Below are 12018 nucleotides of genomic sequence, written 5' to 3'. Positions count from 1 at the left end.
TAACCCTTTCCAGCGAGGACAGTTATTCGGAGAGTTTTAAGGAAAACATTAATGAAAACATAAGGATCAATGTCACCATTCCTTATTATCACTGTCTTATATTGTCCCAATGTGATTGCAGAACAAAAAGTGAGATAATAAATAATTTAATTACATTGGTGATTAGATTACGTTATGTAGGATATAATGTTGGATCTAGTATGATGCGGTAATGTCGTATGGAACTCAAGTGTTCTCGATTCTTGCATTTAAAATAAAAGCACAGAATCTCTAGTGAAAGACCAGAAAGAACAATGATATTCAATGTTAAGGCTTTGATCAAGCCTAGAAATGCACCGCTTTCTTTTAATCTTGAAACTGAAAGCGGTTGTTCCAGCGGAAATAATTACACATACACTGAGGAGTTGCTCACTTTGGGAATTTCCCAAACATCCCCAGCCATTGCACATGTGGAAAAAATCCCCCAATAAAAGCACAAGCGCAGGGCACTCTGGGTAGTGTAGGCGCTGGCGTGTTGGCCGCTGGGTTTGCGCGCACTGCGCTTCCTGCTACACAGGGACTACAAAACGTCACTGCTGGTGTGAGAGACTGGAGAGTCGCATCTTCACAAACACCGAGACACTCGTGTGAGAAAGACATCCCACCAGGCTCCTTGGAAAGTGGTTTTGTTTTGCATACGTTGCGGTGGTGGATTTATTTTTGTATTCAAACGGAAAACATCTCTTCATCAGTAAGCGCTTCTCTGCTTTAAACTTTGTTTTAGCTGTTTGATTCAATAAGATGTACGTTTAGTAGTGGTAAAAATGAATACATTAGCTCTCAGTACTGATTGATGTCATGCTTTACGGGCTTGTTTTGCACATGATTCACTTTTTACGCTTCCATATGCATTGTGCAGTGTATGGGGTAATGTAGCCTGCTGGGACAGTATATTGTATCAGTGGGGGCAGCTCCGGGGCTCAATGACATTTGCAACTGTATCATTTTTAAACTGACGTCACTTTTGGACAGCATTTTCATTCTGTGCTTTCTGTACCACTGTGCTTTTCATGACTTTTGCTTTAGAAAAGCGCACACACACTAACACTGTACATGCACAGCTTACACACAGAGGAGGGAATCGGCGTCTTGTCTTGCTCTGGAAACCCCCCGGTTCCCCAGGCGCGACAGCTGCTGTCTGAACTGAGAGGCCGGATCAACCTCCCCCGAGCAAGGCTTAATCTGAGTGAGATCTGAAGTGGAAGATTAACTATCTATAAGAAATATAGAGTGCAAACCGCAGTGTTTGCACTCTGTATTTCTTATATATAGTTAATCTTCAACTTCAGATCTCAGACTGCGATTAGGCTGACACTTTGGCTGAGGTGAGGTTTATACAGCTGGTGTCAAATGACCTGCAGTTGTCCTTTTAAAGCTTTATATGCATCAACAGTATGACTTAAAGAGAAGATGTTAAGTGACTGTAGTCCAGAAATAATTAAATACAAAAACAATCCAACTGTAATTAACGTATTAATAAAACTATAGCCTATACAATTGAAAGCATCCAGTAAAACTTATAAACTGTGTTTACTGGTATTTACTGTATCACATAAACCATTAAAAACTAGAGTGAAATATTGCAAAGAAGTCCCTGAGAAGATATTATTGTTTTAATTTCAAAACCCTTCATGCTATTTTTATCCCAAACGATCTGTGTATAAAGTTGCTATTAATTAGGGTAGGAAAAGGGAACTGATTAAAATGAAGTAAATAAAACAAACAAACAAACAAAAATATATAAGTGTAATGAATGTATTAATACAACTATATACAATGGAAATCATGTCCTATGATGCTTATACAAAATACATTTACCAAGTTAAGGTAAGTGTGTGAAACTAAAGTGTATGTTAATAATATCATGGAGATGGTAATTATCAAACATTTCCCATAATAAAAATGGCCCCACAAATAACTATTTTATTTACCATTAGTATAATTATTATTTTAGTCCATGTTTTCAAATACATTTGTGTAATTTATGGGGAGATGGGGGCAATTCGCTCCCCCCTGCTATTTCAAAGACTGGGATAGTTTCACTTTTGAAATGTAAGTTTGAGTATAACTAATATTCTTAGCATGTCAAAGTCAAGTGTTTTTTTTATATATCTTTCCCCAGGTAGACAACTTAAGAAGGGATTATGCAAACAATTCTAAAGTGAGGGGTCATGTCACAAGACTAACAGCAACCTTGTAAGATGTGTTCCTCTGATTACATCTGCTGTAACATGTACTTGCACATCTTGGTCAGGTTGTCAGTTTAATTGAATATGTAGGCATCCTAATTCTATGATAAGCTATAGATATCTTTTACCTAAAAAAACATCTGTGAAAATGTAGCGACTCATTTCAGTCTGAAATCATAAGCTACTCTTGTTGTGGAGCTGGAATCGGCACCAGTGAAGGATTTGCAAGCCTGTGTTACTTACCCCATTAAATACTTTCTCTCCTCTTCCCTCATGCAGGTAAGAAGTAGAAAACGCACAATGGCGGAGAGGAAGACATTCGAGGAGGCCGAGACGGAGGAGCTGCTCACCTGCCTGCGGATCCAGATTTACCACCCGCAGCAGAGCAGCAAGGACGTGTGCCGCCACCTGACCTTGTACAAGAAGCAGAAGCATGCGTTGGAGGTGATGCTGCAGTTCGGCCGCGACGCCAAGGTGTGTGACTTCTCCCTCTACGACTCGCGCGTCTCCCGGCGCCAGTTCGCCATTGAGGCTTTCCGCCCCTTCAACAGCTCCGAGCTCGCATTCGAGATTAAGAACCTCAGCAAGAAAGGCAAGATGGCGGTGAATGGACTGGAGCTGGATTACCTCAACAAAGTGGATCTGCCCGATAAGGCCCTGGTGAGGTTCTCCGAGTTCCAGCTGATGTTCTTCACGGAGCCCGGGGATTCCAACCAAGGCTTTGACATCCTTTTCGAGCAGGCTCCGGGACCCCTGTGCCAGGAGGTGGGAGACGCAGAGTACCCAGTCCCTGTTACCGACACCGGCTTCGACTATGTGGCTCCTGTGAGACAGTTTTCCCTGCAGGGGCCCCTGGAGAATGACGAGCGAATGCTGCTTACATGAACTGTGAGGGCCGCACTGCAGGGAGAAGGGTGCCTGATGACCCAGGCTTTTCAAGTGAGGGACAGACCTTAACCTGTCTGTTTCCTTGTTGGGATTAAGATCCTGTAACATTTGTTTGCTTCATCTCCTTTTGGAGATCGATTTTTAAAGAGTAAGAAAGTCAGAAGTCAGGATTGTGCCAAAATTGATTCTTATTCTTTTAAAACTGAGCACCATAGTGAGATGAAGCAAACACAAATACTACTGCATCTTTATTCTTACAAGAAAATGGAGTAGTTAATGTTGATATCTTGGTTGGAAAGGGTCACCTAGAGCTATTTAAAGCCCTGTAGAAGGACAGGTTGTTTCTTAGAGTTCAGGATAAGGTTTTATGTGAAAATAAATGCCTATTTATAATGAGTAACACAAGAAACCCAGCACTCATGGCTTGATCAAGCATGTTACTAGATCTCTAACAAAATATGGCAGGATATTTGGCTAGAGTGATATAGTACTGTTTGTTGGCCCCATGCCTTGCTGTTGCATTGAGAATATAAAAGGTAGCTTGTAAGTTTGCTGAAACCTAGTTTATTAAACGAAGGTTCCTATGATGAAGGAGTAGCCTGCATTGTAAAGCCCGATGAATAAACGCCAGTTGCACAGCAGGTTTCATAAAGATTGCCCATAACTCCTACTCATTTAGCATTAGTATGCATTTAAAACTTTCAATGTCTCGTTTTATACTAATAATGTTTTCCAAATGTTTGTTAAGCTTTTCTGAGATTATAATAACCTATGATAATGTGATTTTTATAAGCCTATAAACTTGAACGTGTTTTTTTCTTTGAATTTGTAGCACAGAGTATATTGATTTTAACTGGAGTTTGTTGTCACTTGATCATCGTATGTTAGTGTTGTTAGGATCACTCATTTTACAGACGTATTTAAATCTGAACGCAATTGTATTTTTAATCCAACATCTTCAAAATAAGGAGCAGTAACTTCTAATGAAAGTCCTATAGTCTGTTTCACAAGGAAATGTCATTATGATCACTTGCGTAACTTTAATGGTTTCGGATTCTGTGTGTTTGTGGACCGTTTCCCTATTCTGAAACCTGGATTTTGAATCGCATGAATACAAGGACAAGCCTGATTGCATTGCGCTAATGTCTTACTATTTCACTGCCACAGGATATACCCACGAGCATTAAAATGATATAGTTATCTAGGAAACCCCTTTATTCAAAGCCACGTACAGCTAACATACAGATCATAACTTCTGCATATAGGCAGCTCTAGAAGGGTGTCAACATTATTATACCACAAATCCTCACATTACAGTGTGTAAAACTAAGGGATAGTATGGTTCATTTAGTATTTACAATATTAATGTTATATGTTTTTTTGTTGTTGTAATTTGTATTTATTTTAGAATTTATTAAATTTTTGCCATTTTAAATCCTCTTTTTCTCAGTATTATTTACATAGTTTAGAGTTCTGCACTGTTTGCTGGTCTGTATAATGATCATTGTTACACCAATATCTGGTTTTGCCCATTCATAGATACTGGTTTATCCTGTTTTTAAACAATTACTTTAATTCGCTACATGTTATTTATTTTCACTTTTTTTATTACTGTGAAAGTAATTGCTATCCAAAGTAATAAAGCTACAAGTTAAAAAGATCAATTGATGTTTGTTGATTTTTATTAATAATCTACTTCTAATAGGTGTTTGCCATAGTATATAGTAATTCATGTTTTAAAACCTAGCAGAACTAGAAAACAGATATCACATGACAGCAGGTCTGTTTTTCCATTCAACCACATCAACACAATCTTGACACTGTTTTAAGAGTTTGAGAAAGAAAAGAAGACTTCTGTTTTCACTGCATCGGTAATATTCTGTTCACCAATCAAGCTAACTGCCAACCCCAGAAAAACCATAACCTTATAGGCGCGTTTACACTGCCGCTTCTAATCCGGATCAGGTGGCAGACAAACAAACACCTTTCATGTCAGTGGAGCAGATAAGATAACACCTACTTGCCGTATTATACATAAAATATTGTTACAATTAACACTAAATGGCTTCTTATTTTATGTTAGCAAAAATATTTAATTGTATTTTTATTTTAAATGCTTTGCATTGATTTTACTTGTTATAATAATTTGTTCAATTCCAGATCCAGATCAAATGTACCGATGCATTAGATCCAGATCAGAAATGGCTGTGTAAAAGCACCTATAACTCCCAGCCCAGGGCTTCTCCCATTGTGCTGAAATTCCCAATCTCTTGATATTCATGCACAAATCAACAATTTATCTGTTTCAAATAGTTCATAAAATAATGTGACATGTCTATCAAGGCAGAAATGGAATATACATAAATATACAGCTCTGGTAAAAATAAAGAGACCACTCCAAGTTCAGAAATCAATGTTAAGTGGTCTCTTTATTTTTTCCAGAGCTGTATATTTATGTATATTCCATTTCTGGTAATTTTTGTTTTAAATAATTCCTTTACGACTCAGATAAGACTGAGTGTAACTCCAGTGCCCAAGCACCTGCTATTGTACAGTATGCTTTCCTGCACTCTAGTAACCCTGGAGTTACCCTCTGTCTTCTGTTTTTTCTGACTGAGCTTTCAGTGACTTAAATGAGTCATAAACAAGTTTATTTCAATTGTTTACCACCTGACCATAATTTAAAAATACATAATTATGCTTGTTCAGTTTCACTCTACTGATTTATAGGTTAGTTGTAGCAAAAATGACAAGACAAGTTATACAGAGTTGACAACAATGGTTAGTCTATAGAGTAAAGCGGAGTTGCTTTTAATAGCTGGTTTGCGTGTTTGCACTGGTGGTGTCCTTTACAGCCCTTCTAGGGTGAATGCAAGGACTACTGAAACCCCTCCACATTCCCAAGGATTATTGTGTAGGAAAATCTCACTGGCCTCCAATTATCACACTACTTAATGGTGTTACTATGTGTAAGTCCTGTCACTTTAACCTCAAAACCATCAGACTCTAACTGAAGACCACAGTAATGTTTTTATAAACGTTAAAATAGCATCAATCTGTCTAATCTCAGCAGGGGCACAATATGCTATGTCCAGTGAATGTATTCTTATTATTTTATTGTAGGTTGTTATTGTTTGCTAAGAAGCAACAAATAGCAACTGAGTTGAATATTGAAAAATGGATGTACAGTACATACTACACTGTATAATGTGGAATTAGAGTAGACCATATAAAATCAGTTAAAAAACTGGCAATCGTACATGCTAAAAAGGGTAAACAACTTTTTTTATTTGCAGTGAAAGCATTTTCAAAATAGCTTAAAATAATATCCCTATTAATGTGTATTGTTTGTTCTTTATTTAATCTTGGACTTCCTTGGAAGATACTGGGAGTTACATGAGCTTCCTGTTGACACCGCAGCTGCTAATTGTTTTGTGTAAATGTTTAATCACCCTGTCCCGTTCTCCAGTCAGTGTGCGCTTCCTGTAATACAGCACTTTGACTGTAAAATCATAAACACGTTGCATCACTGCAGTGTATAGTCTTGTTGCTATGATACATATGTATTGTGTCCACTATAAAAGTCACCCCCTCACAAGGTCAGCACTACCGCTGTGTCACACCTGAGTCAGGTGGAAAGGTGTCCAGTTAATTTGAAGGAAATTGACTCATCGTTTGATACAGATACATTGAAATGTACCAGTGTTGCAATGTTACACAATCACATTGTAGTTAGCAGCCCTTTAGTTTACTTTATTCCTTAGTTCCCTTTTCAGTCTGCACATGGCAAAAATGAAGGCTGCATACGTCCATTCAGTGATTATCTCCCTTCTGTCAAGTGTCTGAAGTACTTGACATTTTTGAGAGATGACGACTTGTTTTTGTTTGTTCCTCTGCTTTGTTTCAAAGCAAAGGCTCTGCGGTTTCTGTCAGTGCTTTCAGGAGACGCAGATACAAGCAAAGATATTCTCTGTATTCGATGTGTGTAAAGGGAGTCTTGCTCATCTCAATAGCTGCCAGGCAAAACTCCTAAAGCAGTGCATTTTGAAATTGATGCTTATATACATGGCGATCACTGGCATTACAATGCCATTCATACACATACAGGATTAACCCCTTGGTTTATTTCCTTCCTCTTAATTGTAATGTAATCCTTGAATCTGCAACTTCTCTCCTTTCCTTTCTAAAAATACTACTTCAAAACAATGTCATCTTCAGTACTACACATCCTGACTGACATAGAAATATGCTGAAATAGACATTTTCTCTCATCAGTATTGTTGTGTTTTCATGTACAACTTTTTTTATATATCAAAAAAATATATTTTTATCTTGTTACGTTTTGATTGTTTCAGTTTTTTATTTTCAGGTAGGAATTATACATTACATTCGCTTCTGTAGATTCAATAATTAACCTCTAGGTGTACATGGAATTAACAATAGTCTGCATCAGCAGATTCATCATATATAACAATTCCTCCCTTCTAGATTTGAAACACTTTTAGTGATTCACATATTATACAGTAGATCACTAATAGAATTCACTTTTATTATTATTATTATTATTATTATTATTATTATTATTATTATTATTATTTGTATTACTATAACTGTATACATGTCACGGTAGTTTCTACAGGTCCATCTCTGCGGTGGTTTACACAGGCGTTGTGGTGGGTTTCTGGGACCAACGTGTGCTCTTGACTAGCACTATTCTTGACTAGTCTCGACTGGGGGTTCAATATTTTGTTTTTCCATTGTCTTGTCTTCAGATGTTAAAACATCAGCGGGCAAATATGGAGCAGCGACAGGGTTAGATGGCTGTCCAATCCAACAGAAACCGCAGCAGTTTCCTGAAGCTGGGCAATGCGGTGGTGACAGGTAACATCTGGAGCTACCTCCACTGTGTAGGACAGTAGACCCTTTCTTTCTTTGACCGTAGCGAGATCCACTTCTGCTCTCTTCTGTATTTCTCTGCCATGACACACTGACCAAGCTGCAATTGTCTCGTAGTGTTACTGTGATGACTTTCTCCTTGCATTGCAGTCCGTTATCATTTAGGAGTTGTTCTTGCACACCCGTTCTGGCAAGAAGGCTCAATAGGACACAACTGTCCTGCTTGTCGCGGTGGTGCTGTTGTGAGGAATGCTTCTGTTCACTTGGAGCAGGCATCCACCATGGCCAAGAACATCTGTGTCATGAATGGACCAGCAACGGTTCTTTTCCATGGAATTATTGGCCATTTCCAAGCTCCAACTAAACCCAGCTTTTGGCTCCGTAATTGTTCCAATTAAACAATTAACTGGATTAATTGAACACTTATTTGTCCAGACTCTGGGTTCAGTGTTTTGAGTCATCAACAAATTGTAAGATACTGGATATAAAAAATGTATATGAAAGTTTTTTGATAAGCATAAAGAGTAAATAATGACTAATTAAGTAATTGGGAGCTCCTGTTGAAACAAAAACCAGCAGACACACCCCAGAACTGGAGTCTGACACCCCAGTAGTAGAGGGACTGATTTAATATCTTCATGCCCCAAGAAAGACTAAGCACTCTGTCGATCAGCGCATAAATCCGGTCTGCGGTCAATAAGTGATCGGTCGACAAAGGCTGAGGTTTGGGTCTCGGTCAGGTGTAATTTCCTTTGCTTCATGAAAGTATCTGCATTTTGCGTGTGATTGTGTTGCAATATTGTCTAGTTAGATATCAGGGCAAATTTTTAAAGAAGAGGAAGCTGTCCAAGTTGTTTTGCGAATTGGTTTACCAATATATTTCAGAAGGCAGTGAAATCCAAAGGGGTCATAGTGCACAAATTCCTGTAGAAAAATGTATTATTTAAACAGAAATTATTATTACTATTTTTACATTAACAATTGTGAATAAAACTGCTATTATTTTCACAAAACAATTTCAGTTTTGAATTTTACTGAAAGATTAAAATGCCTTGATTTTCGGATTAAGATTTCTAGATCTTGACTGCCCTCTTGTGACGTGACTCTATATGTACCTACAATAAATATGTTATATTTTACTCTACAAATTTTATAATAATCATTGGAAACTGCTCTTAAAATATTTACCGTGTTTGGAAGCAGATTCTTCAATACATAGATTTTGGTGTAAATGTATGTCTCTTTATATCTGCCTATCATGACTTTAATGGAGATATAGTGATGTTATTCATATAGGACTGGATTCAAAGACTAGGATTAATAAAAATCTCGGATTAGGCTAGTCCAAGACAAGGGCTAATCGAAGTTTGTGAAACCAGCTAACATTGTGTATACATAAAAATATGTCCATAAATATTTGGACAGTGACATAATTGTCATCATTTTGGCTCTGTACGTCACCACAATGCATTTGAACGGAAACAATCAAGATGTGCTTTAAGTGTGGACTTTCATCTTTAATTTGAGGGTAGTTACATCCAAATTGGGTGAATGTTGTAGGAATTACACCCACTTATAGATGTGGTCCCCCAAATTTTAGGGTCTCAAAAGTAATTGGACAAACATACATAATCATGAATGAAATTGCAATTTTAATTAGTTTAATTATTATTATTATTATTATTATTATTATTATTATTATTATTATTATTATTATTATTATTAGTTATTTTAGAATATAATATGTTGAATATATATATAAATTATCTACACTTTTGTTTTAACTGTACCTATCTCGAGCCTTCCTAGTGCACCCCCCCGGAAGGCGCACCCCATAGTTTGACATAGACAAAGCAACAATTGCCAGATCCCATTTGCTGATTTTAATGTACTTATTAGCTAATTTGGGGCCGGATTAAATCAAAACTTTGACCCACCCGCTAATAGCAAACTACACACCTGTACATCATAGCGGTTACATTTATGATTAGAAGAAAGTGTCATCTTACTAAAAATGAAGCCGCAACAGAGTACAGTTCTGTAGTTTTCTAATACGGGTGGGCCACAGTGTTGAATTAATCCGGCCCCTGGCCATTGACGCTGCAGAACTAGGTAGCAGTGTTGTAGCACAGATCTTTACTGAGGCCAAAAAAATTAAAAAATAAACTCTTGCAGATCCTATTCAAGGTAAAACTCGCCATAGATGCAAATATACAACCACCATGTTAATAATAAAACGCTATTTGGTGGCAGGTAAGGTGACTGTCCAGTTAAAGTAACCAGGAAACAGCCAGACCCATGTCATCGTCATTAAAACAGTTAGTATGCAAGCACGCTACTGTACAGCAATGCAAACGAAGCATAATGAACTAATATTACAATTCTTTTCTCTTATGCTTGTTTTTCAGTTTTTTACGACAGATTGATGCGCCATTATAATTTGGTTGCATGGCAATCCTAAAATATGTTTTCTTTTTTTTCTGCTACACCCAACGTATAACAAAACCAGATTGATAGCAGGTTTCTATAGCATAACATATGTTTGATTCATTATCATACATAACATTCAATCTGAAAACTGATCACTGTGATGAATTATAGAAAATAATGTAAAATATATTAAATGTAATAATTATTAGTTTCTGCTAGGGGGCCACCTAGCGGCCGCGGGCCCTAAGTGGCCACATATGTCTCTTATGTCTAGAAACGGCTCTGATGATGATGATAAATAAGAACATAAGAACATAAGAAAGTTTACAATCGAGAGGAGTCCATTCAACCCATTGTGCTCGTTTGGTGTCCATTAATAACTGAGTGATCCAAGGATCCTATCCAGTCTGATTTTTAAATGTTCCCAAATTTTCAGCTTCAACCACATCGCTGGGGAGTTTGTTCAGATTGTGACTACTCTCTGTGTGAAGAAGTGTCTCCTGTTTTCTGTCTTGAATGCCTTGAAGCCCAATTTCCATTTGTGTCCCCGGGTGCGTGTGTCCCTGCTGATCTGGAAAAGCTCCTCTGGTTTGATGTGGTCGATGCCTTTCATGATTTTGAAGACTTGAATCAAATCACCACGTAGTCTCCTCTGTCCCAGGGTGAAAAGGTTCAGGTCCTCAGTCTCTCAGTAGGACAGTCCCTTCAGACCTGGAATAAGTCTGATTGCTCTCCTCTGAACTGCCTCTAGAGCAGCAATATCTTTCTTGAAGTGTGGAGCCCAGAACTGTCCACAGTATCCAGATGAGCTCTAACTAGTGCATTGTACAGTCTGAACATCACTGCCCTTGTTCTCAATTCTACACTTTTGACTATCCCAGAGTCCAGATCATTAATATAGATTAGAAAAAGCAAAGGCCCTAGTACTGATCCCTGTGGAACTCCACTAACAACCTCACTCCAGTTAGAAGCGACTCCTCTAATCGACACCCTCTGCTTCCTATACATCAACCAGTTCATAATCCATCTACTTACATTACCCTGAATGCCTACAGCTTCCAATTTGAGGATCAGTCTTTGGTGTGGAACCTTATCAAAAGCTTTTTGGAAATCTAAGTATATCATATCATATGCTTTCACATGATCTACAGCTGCAGTTGCATGTTCAAAAAATTCGAATAAATTAGTAAGACATGATCTGCCTCGTCTAAACCCATGTTGACTATCTCCAAGAATATGGTTTTCATTAAGATGCTCCTCTATTTTCTGTCTAATCATTTTTTCCAACATTTTACAGGTGATGCAGGTGAGACTGATTGGTCTGTAATTTCCTGGCTCAGTTTTGTCCCCTTTCTTGTGGATTGGTATGACATAATCCCAGGTGGGGGACACTGCTGTTGTACCCCTGAGGAAGGCACTGTACCTAGATTGCTCCAGTAAAAACACAGCTGTATAAATTATTAATTGTATGTAAAAATAATATATTGTGTAATGTTGTTATGCCTTATTTTAGTTTAGTTTTAAGCCACCCTGGATATGAATGTCTGTTGAGAAATGTAACAATAATAGTAATAAT

General features: G+C 37.7%; 1 protein-coding gene across 2 annotated transcripts; it reads left to right on the top strand.

The window, feature by feature from the left end:
• The first annotated feature begins 585 nt into the window (after positions 1–585).
• tifa (TRAF interacting protein with forkhead associated domain) lies at positions 586–4776 on the top strand. 2 transcript variants are annotated; one of them, XM_066711639.1, is made up of 2 exons: positions 586–730; positions 2508–4776. In XM_066711639.1, the coding sequence occupies exon 2, from the start codon at positions 2529–2531 to the stop codon at positions 3111–3113; it is 585 nt and encodes a 194-aa protein (XP_066567736.1). In that variant the 5' UTR covers positions 586–730; positions 2508–2528; the 3' UTR covers positions 3114–4776. The 2 variants fall into 2 exon arrangements, with proteins under 2 accessions (XP_066567736.1, XP_066567745.1); XM_066711648.1 differs by lacking the exon at positions 586–730 and adding an exon at positions 1266–1364.
• The last annotated feature ends 7242 nt before the right edge of the window (positions 4777–12018 follow it).

The sequence above is a fragment of the Amia ocellicauda genome, chromosome 1, assembly GCF_036373705.1.
Source record: "Amia ocellicauda isolate fAmiCal2 chromosome 1, fAmiCal2.hap1, whole genome shotgun sequence".
Taxonomy (NCBI): Eukaryota; Metazoa; Chordata; class Actinopteri; order Amiiformes; family Amiidae; genus Amia; species Amia ocellicauda.
Note: the sequence above shows the minus strand (reverse complement) of the source record. Positions and strands in the feature narration are given on the sequence as shown.

Bases quoted from the DNA above. Each gene is read 5' to 3' on its own strand.
- tifa (XM_066711639.1), top strand. From the start codon at position 2,529: ATGGCGGAGAGGAAGACATTCGAGGAGGCCGAGACGGAGGAGCTGCTC.